The sequence below is a fragment of the Octodon degus genome, unplaced genomic scaffold, assembly GCF_000260255.1.
Source record: "Octodon degus isolate 3935 unplaced genomic scaffold, OctDeg1.0 scaffold00297, whole genome shotgun sequence".
NCBI classification, from domain to species: domain Eukaryota; kingdom Metazoa; phylum Chordata; class Mammalia; order Rodentia; family Octodontidae; genus Octodon; species Octodon degus.
This window is the reverse complement of record NW_004524873.1, coordinates 1429742-1438469: the sequence shown is the minus strand read 5'-3', so window position 1 is coordinate 1438469 and position 8728 is coordinate 1429742. Positions and strand designations below refer to the sequence as shown.

General features: G+C 37.4%; 1 protein-coding gene across 1 annotated transcript in view; it reads right to left on the bottom strand.

Moving 5' to 3' along the window:
• CUNH9orf84 (chromosome unknown C9orf84 homolog) overlaps positions 1–8728 on the bottom strand; it is a 98286-nt gene that overhangs the window by 17330 nt on the left and 72228 nt on the right. The window contains exons 18-20 of the mRNA XM_004647274.1: positions 7304–7421; positions 5862–5973; positions 4088–4209 (exon numbers count right to left, since the gene is read on the bottom strand). Of these exons, the coding sequence (XP_004647331.1) occupies positions 4088–4209; positions 5862–5973; positions 7304–7421 (352 nt within the window). The remainder of the gene's footprint in view (positions 1–4087; positions 4210–5861; positions 5974–7303; positions 7422–8728) is intronic.

Sequence of the window (8728 nt, the reverse complement as noted above, 5' to 3'; positions counted from 1 at the left end):
GTGAAATGCACCTGCACACTCTAAGCAGGAACCTGATGAACTCCAGCTAAGGTAATGTAGATTTTCACAAACTTTTCTGACTGATCCCATCCATAATTACAGATCTTCACTGTGTATCCTGTTGTGATGGGAGCAACCACAGCAGCCGGTTTTTCATTGTCAAGAAGTTCTGGTTTCTCCTGTGATTTTTGTTGCATCTTATTCTTTATTTCTGTTTCAATCTTGGATTTTTCAACTGTCGGGGTATCACGTACTCTCTTCTTAGTAGCCTTTTCCAATAATGCCTTTACCTCTTCTAGATCACTCTGTAACTCCTCCAGAGCCGAAGCCATGGTCGGGCGGGGATGGACTTAAAGCCCAAGCTGCAGGAGAGCAAACAATGACAGGAATTGCAGTAGTCCCTGTGGATGTGGACCTCAGCAGCGCTAGCTGCGGGCCAGCAGCTGTGCGAGTGCAGGAACCGCGGCCCACCCTCTGCACACAGTGAATACTCTGCAATTTTGGAGGAAAATATTTCTACCATGAACACATACTATTAAATCTAGGGCATGCTGAGTGTGTGTATGGACGTGTGGGTGGAGGGAGGAACTTAATTCAACTCCATATTTGCCCCAGAATGATTACATGACCAATGTTTAACCAATTAGAACACTCCATCCCCCTGGTCAAACTAACAGATATGAACAGATGATGAGAACCAGGATATCTAGAATCTTTCCTGGGTCTTTTTTCTGAATTGCTATGTTAGATAAAGCATCTTTTTTTTTTCTTTTATAGTTATTAAACAGGTGTGATGTGAATATTGAGTGGGTATATCTTTATTACCCTTATTCTGTGTCCTATCTTTTATAGATCTCAAGTGATAATGGCTCATATTTCTAGGAAGCCTAAGGGGAAGTATTTTTGGATCTAGGGACACAAACAACATCATATAGATAATGTTATCTTTATTTCTTGGCTCTTCCTTCTATGTTGGCCTCTTTCTCAAGCAAGTTGTTTCCATGAAAGTAACAGTTTGATAAGAGAGGCCTATGGTGCTTAAACTGTTTGCACAGTTTTTACTGAATACCTCCTTTTTTAAATGTACTTGTTATAGGGTCTCACTACGCAGCTCCAACTCATAGTGATTCTCTTGTTTTCAGCCTCCCCAGTGTTGGGATTACAGGTGTGTGCCACCACACTTGGCCTTGGTGACCAGTTTAGTGAGCCTGAGGGCTGAGCCAGCATGGCATGTAGTGCCAGAAATAGAACCTTAAGTCACTGTGCTTGCCTAAGCAGGCACTTAGTCTGCTGAGCTATCTCACCAGCTCATTACCTCTTTCTTTCTTAGGAATTTTGACATGTGCGAGGCAGAGGGTGTGTATATGACCAGTCCTTTTTTTTTTTTTTTCATGACCAGTCCTTAATAAAAAATCCTGGGCACTGTGTCCCTAATCAGCTTCCATACCAGAAAAAAAAAGTTTGTGTTATGACTTATATCTAGCTATCCCCCGAAAGCTTCATGTAGTCATAGGAGGAGTCATATCCAATGATAACAGAGTAAGTTGCAGGAAAGGACATGCACAGTAGACACAACTGCTAGGACAGTACCCTGTCAATCATGCTCTGAAAGACCCAGTGGTAGGCACTATAGACCTGGTGCAACATTTTAAATTCTTAAACTCAACACACAGTGCTTGCACCATTTTCCTTTCTACTGGTGTGTGCCTGCTCACTCTGAGCATACCATTGCCTAATTAAACTTCATTACATTTTGCTACTTTTTTGTTACTATTGTATGCCATGTCCAACCCTTTCTTCATTGTGCATAAGAACCTAGAAACCTTCCCAGGATTTCATCACCAAGAGCAACAGAAGAATAACATCCAAGGTATTTAGAGTCTCACATTTTAACTTAGCATGACATGATAATAATTAATACAAATTATTCTTCTCTTAAAATCAGTAAAAAAAAAACACACAGGTAAAGTCAATGAGGTATTTCTACCTTTCTTAATAATTAAAGGATATATTAAAAACTTCTAACATGAGTTAGTGGTTATATAAGGATTAAAAATAAATAATATTAGATTGTAATTTGGTAGGAAAAATTTGTTCAGTTGCTCAAAGAATCTTTATCAAGCATGTATCATATGAAAGCTATGGATTATGTTCTATAAAACAAATACTACAAAAATACAGCATAAAACATATCAAATATGAGAAAAAAACCAGCTCAACAGCTCAAAGATCATATTTGAATATTTGTATGCAATGGTAGCTTTCTGCAGAAAGGTGAAACATAAAAAATAGTATTTGAGAATAGTTCTGGAAAATAAGCACAATTTATCAGTGTAGTCAATAGGTAACAAAGGAGGAAGCAGAGGTATATAAGAATAAAACAGTGAGAACCTGGTTTTAGGAATATCAATTGTGTATAAGACACATCATGTAGAAGACTACTGAGCAGCATCGAGAGATATATAAGATAGATATATAAGTTATTTAGAAATATTGTAGGCAGTCAGACAGGGCAGGGCCCTGAAAGGTCAATATAAATGACTATGGGGTCTACAGGTGCAGTCATTAAAAGCAAGACTTCAAGAAAAGAGGACCAGGGGGCCAGGGAGATAGCTTAGTAGAATAAGTGTTTGCCTGGCAAGTGCAAGGACCTGAGTTCCACAAAAAAAAAGAGAAAGAAAAGAGGACCAACTAGGACAAATAGCAGTGACTGATATTCTACATAGATATCAAGCACCTTGGGGGGGGAGGACCAAAACTCCCTTAACCCACTCTTCCAGAAAAGTCCTTGTCTGTCCATGTACACTTGCAATAATAATTGCTTCACAATTCGATCCCCATTTAATCAATATTACCTTAGCCTACTATACTTGTTGTAATCTTATTGGTTCCCAAAATTTGTCCCACTTCATACCCACTTTGGGACTTCCTACTGGATCAATATCATCTAAGCAACTATACTTGTAATCTTATTAGTTGACTATAGTTTTGTCTCACTTCAAACCCACCTCACCTCAAGGCTTTGCTCAATAAAATTCCCTTAAAAGCAGGGTGAGAGAGCAACCCACTTCCCAGGCACTTCTATCTCTCTTAGACAGAAGCTTTCCTATTTTAAATAAATTCTTCCTACTCTTAACCTCCATTGTTCCTAGAATTCATACCTCAATTTTAGAGAACATGTGTGTCAGACATCTAGCAAATGAGAGTTTCTTTCTCATGTATCAGGAAAACAGTTGGAAATCCATCATATAAAATAATAAAGATAATGAGAATCTGAACTAAGACACTGATAATACAAATGGAAGGAGGGTGCTATGTGTCTAAATGTCCCCCCAAAATCTTGTGCAGCATAAGGTTTTTGCAGTAGTTTAATATAGTTTGGATGTAGGTTTTTGATTCATTTATGGTCCAAACTGGTGTTAAGGGTGTGAGTACTATAAGGGATAGAAAGAGGTTTGTACTTTCTTTCTCTCTCTCTCTATGCTTTTGCTGTCTTCTCTGCCATAAGCTGTTGTCCTTCTGCCATGTGCTACCTTGCCTTGGTGCCAGATGATTATGAACTGAAACCTCCACAAACTGTGAGCTGAATAAAACTTTTCTTCTTTAACACTGGGTGTCAGATATTTTTGTCTCAGCAATGAGAAAAGTAACTAAGAAGGGATAAGTGGAAGAGAAAGTCCAATTGTTGAACTAAAAGATCTGTTGTCCAGTTTGGGTGACAAAAAGAAAAATTATGACAAAAGTATATCAGTGAAAGAAAGTGTAATAAAAGTGGTAGAAGCATAAAAGGTGTATCAACAAGAAGTTAATACATTTAATAGGATTTTAAAAGGAAGTTATCTTCTAGCAGACAAGTCCAGAATTACAAAGTTATAAAATATGAAAACAATTCACAGTCAAATAGAGGAAGGAGAGAGATTTTCACAAAATATCCAATGGAACATATATCATTTCTAAAATTCAGATTTGTTTTGCTATGATCATACCTCTGCCTTGAGAAACCTTAAATTGAAGCAAACTAGAGGAACAAGCAACAATTTGCATAGCTATTCAAAGAACATGACTTAATGAAGAAATATTTACATACCCTGAATTTAATGTTTCTTTGGTATACAATATTATCCAACAACAGTTGTACTGGAATGATAATGCCATCAATCTCATAACTATATTGTCTGATGCCTTCTCATAATTCAATTCTTCTAGATCCTATCATAAAATAAAGAAAATAAAAGATTCATTAAATAGTTGTTTAAAAGTGTTATATTTCAAGAATCAAAGGTATATAAGTGATAGCTTGAGAACAGGCATAAGTATTTGTTCCTTTTCAAGGGAAAATTAAAATCGCACTGGAAAAAGTAGGGGAAAGCCTCTATAGGTGTAACATAACTAATGACAGCTTCAGGGAAAAAGGCTGATCAATTTCCTAATGTCCTAGCTATGAAGAAAGTAGACTACAGAGTGCCTGTCTTGGCAATGGCCTTCATGGACTGGACCTAGCTATTCCAAAGGCAATAGAAAATATATTTCAAACTGGACGGAGTAACCTGGATTATATGCTTGTGCAAGGGAGACGAGAAAGCAGTAGTTAATGGAATTCCTAGCTAGAAGTCTGCTTTTGCATTAATCTTAGTCAGCTGCTTCCAACAGGGTCTTGCTATACAGCTCATGATGGCCTTAGACTCACTATGTAGCCCAGGCCGGTCTCAAACTTACAGCAATCCTCCTGCCTCAGCTTCCCAAGTGCTGGGATTATAGATGTATGCTACCATGCCTGGCCAACACACTTTTTTGTTTAATTTATTTGGCACAGGGTATCACTGTGCAGCTCAGACTCCTTGCAATCTTCCTGTTTTCAGCCTCCCCATCACTAGGATTACAGGTGTGGGCCACCACCCCTGGTCTTGGTGGCCAGCTCAGCACGTCTGGGGTAGGGCCAGTGGGGCATGTGGTGCTGGGGATCAAACCCCGGCCCCTGTGCTTGCCTAAGCAGGCACTTAAGTCTGTTGAGCTATTTCACTTACACTAGTCATTTTTGATACAGTGAATAATTCAGAAAATGTCTTTCTAACAATATATAACTGGATTTAAAAATTCTGTGAAGTGGATAAATAATTAAGAACTTTAAGTATGTTAGACACAATATCTTTTTATCTAACAGAGCTGTGTATCTAATTATTTTTTTCATAGTCCTAGGGAATTAACCCAGGGCTTTTGTACAGCACCTTTATTCTCTCTCTCTCTCTCTCTCTCTCTCTCTCTCTCTCTCTCTCTCTCTCTCTTTTAATTTTGAGACAGGATCTCCTTAAGTGACTAAGTTGATCAGGCTGGGCTCGAACTTGCAATCCTTTTGCCTTAGCCTCCCAGGGCACTGGGATTGCATGTGTGTGCTACTACTCCAAGCTCATATAATTCTTATGTTGAAGGCTTTGCTCATCAGAGCAGACTGTACCTTTCCATATCCAATAATCTATACTCTGTGTCATCAAATGTAGTTTCTCCCTCCAACCATTAACCCATTAAATTAGTATCTTTGCAACTGGTACTCTATTTAAGCAAGCAGAAAAAAATTCAGCCAAAAATTTATATACTATAATTATACTGAGAATGTAATTGAAATATGTTAATATATAATATTAAAGATTCTATATTTACTTTGTCCTCTTAAGGCATGTTCAAGATGATAAAACATCAAAGACATTTGGTAGCAGTCATTTTCCAATGATAATTTTAGAACTTTGGCCTACTTAAAAAAGTTAGAGGAAATCATTAATAGGTTATAAACTCTCCATTGAAAAGATAGTAACAAATTATAGTTATATATATTCTTCAGTTTATATGTTTTTACTACATAGTTTTACCTGCAAAGTTACAGCAGTGTGTTCATCAATTGTCAGTACCACATAGCGCTCTGTACTTCCAAAGAGCTTCAGTGATGGGCAACAGCATCTCTCCACTAGTGTGATATTGTAGCTGTGAAATGCAGTATTTGGGGTGAAAAACTAAAATGGCTAAGAAAATTTCTTCAGGGAAAGATGCATTGTGCTCCTGTATTTTAATTGAATTATTGAACTTTTTCTTTCATTTTCCAATTTATCCTATTTTATAAATTTTAAGATGGAAATTAACATTTATTTAGTACATACAGAAAATTAGCTGAGGTGTGTGCTGCCTTAGGTTTTGTGATAAGTATTATTGTATGTAACACCATTACCAATGTCTTGACAAATTTAATCTAACTCTTTAAGTAAATCACAAACTCAAATACCGTTATGACACTAAACCATTATTTATCAGAATTTCATTTTGCTTAAAACTGGCCTGCTGTTTTTCTTGTGGAAGGATGCTGGGACCTGAACTTGGGTCTTTGCACTTGCTAACCACACCACCATCACTGAGCTATATCATCGGCCCCTGGCCTACATTTTAGCTACCTTTTCTTCTTTTTTTTCTTTTAATATATTTAGTACAGGGTCTATAGGGTCTCACTACATATTTTGGACTTGTAGTGATCCTCCTGTTTTCAGCCTCCCAAGTGTTGGGACTGTAGGCACATGCCACCACGCCTAGTGTCAATCCCGTCTCAGCACACTCCAGGGGTAGGACCAGCATGGCACACTGAGGCTTGAACCTCCTGTCCAGATCCCTGTGTCTGCCTAAGCAGGCCCTTTAATCCGCTGAGTGATCTGGCTGACCCTTAGTCAGCTTTTCTAAGTTTGTGGTTTCCTACAAGTGGCCCAGGTCTTAAAATATCAAAACAAAAGTATGGAACACTGATGTGTATTTTAACTGAAATTATAGGTTATCCTGTCCAAGTCGCCATATTCCTATGACACCTTGTAAGCTATGATTAAGAGGTTTCTCATTTTAAGACAATGTTGTTATAACCTTATAGCCAAAGATCTAAAAATTTGAGCATTCATTTAGAACTTCATAATGTTGTTTCCAGTATTATTTAACTAAACTTGATAACTCTAAGACATAAATATACAATTCACATAAAAATAACAAAATATTTGCATTTCTGGTAACGAAATATAAATAAAATATACAAGTAAAGAATAAATTTATTTTTGTCCAGAAAATTGGTAAATATTACCCAAAATATAATATTCAATAATTGAGAGTATAGCTAAGGAATAGAAATATACTATTCTATATTTAGTATAGAACAGTAACTCTCTGGAAAACTATTCTTATATGATATGACTCTAGGCTTCTTAGATTAGAGATAACAGTATTACATATAGAGCATAGTATTTAGCTTATCTATCTATCTAAAGTTACAAAATTAATCACTTACTTAGATTCTAACAGCTGAAGTATTTCTGGAGTATTAAGAAGTCCTTCAGATGCAAAAAACACATAAGGAATCTGGATTTCCAAAAGAAAGCCACCAAATTTATCCAGCACGGTGCTTCCTAAATAAAAAGAATATTGACAAATCTCTTTTCTCATACCTCAACTCTTTCTCTTTTTTTTTTTTTTTTACTAAACATGAAATTGACAAGTGTATGTTCAAACAGTTATAAAAAATAATTTTCACTGTAAGAAAGAAATCTGAATAAAGGAAGGACTGAACAAGAAAATAAAATAGCTAGATATGATGGCATATTTTTATAAACCTAGCTAGTTGGGAGGTTAAGCTTGGAGGATTATGACTTTGAGGTCCACCTGGGTGACTAAGAGCACTTGCCTAGCATGTTAAGGATCTAGATTCAATCCACAGTACCTCAGAATAAACAAATAAACAAACAAACAAATCATGTTATCCTCCTACTTAGAAATATTTAACTAATACTAAAACTTACTAAAGTTGAAACTACTACTAAAATCTTACTAAACTACTTGCTGACATTATTATATACTAAAAGATACTTAATATAAACTTTTCTATACATTTTCCTGCCTAAGTTCATCATACTTTAAAAAGAGTGGGGTAATAAGATCATTCTCCATCTAAAATGTCTAACACTGTGTAAATACAACTGATTTATACCAAAATTTTAAACTATGTGCAACAATTCATAGAAAAACATTTTATAGATCAATAGGAAAAAAATAGTCAAGTAATTTATAAAAGAATGTCTGTTCAACATCAAGTCACAATATCCGACCAACCCCAGGCCCTGCAAGTGTGGGGAAGAGCTTCTGCTTTGTCCTGCGCCCGCCCGCTGCTCCAAGCCCAGGCCCGCCGCCTAAGAAGCCTTTGCCCTTGTTATCAGGACCTCCCCCCGGTTGGCCAGACCCAGCACAGCCCGCCATCTGAGTGAGAACTTCTGCTGCGCTCTTAGAGTCTTCCAGACCCACCAAAACACAACACTGGTGAGTGTGTGGGAGAGCTGGGCTCTCTCACCCCTGCTCCTCATACCCCTCCAGACCCAGCTCAGACCTAGCATACAGGCTTGAGGTAAAACCCTGCAGCTAAAGTCCCTGCAGTGAGAGACTAAGGTCAAAACCACACAGCTAAATCCAGGAACAGATCATCCTACCAGAGGTGTACAGCAGGCCCACCTCCAAGGGCAACAACAGTAAGGAGCTGGGCACAGTAGCCTAACCCAAGCTAGGCACAACTGCATGAATTAGAACTTGGTATATCAGTACCTGAATTTCATTAAGTGATAACATAATTGCACCAAAGCTCTACACCAAAGGCCACAGGTCAGTGTTAAATGAAATGATAAAGACAAGGAGCAAAATGCAATCTCAGGTCTCAAGCCCACCCATA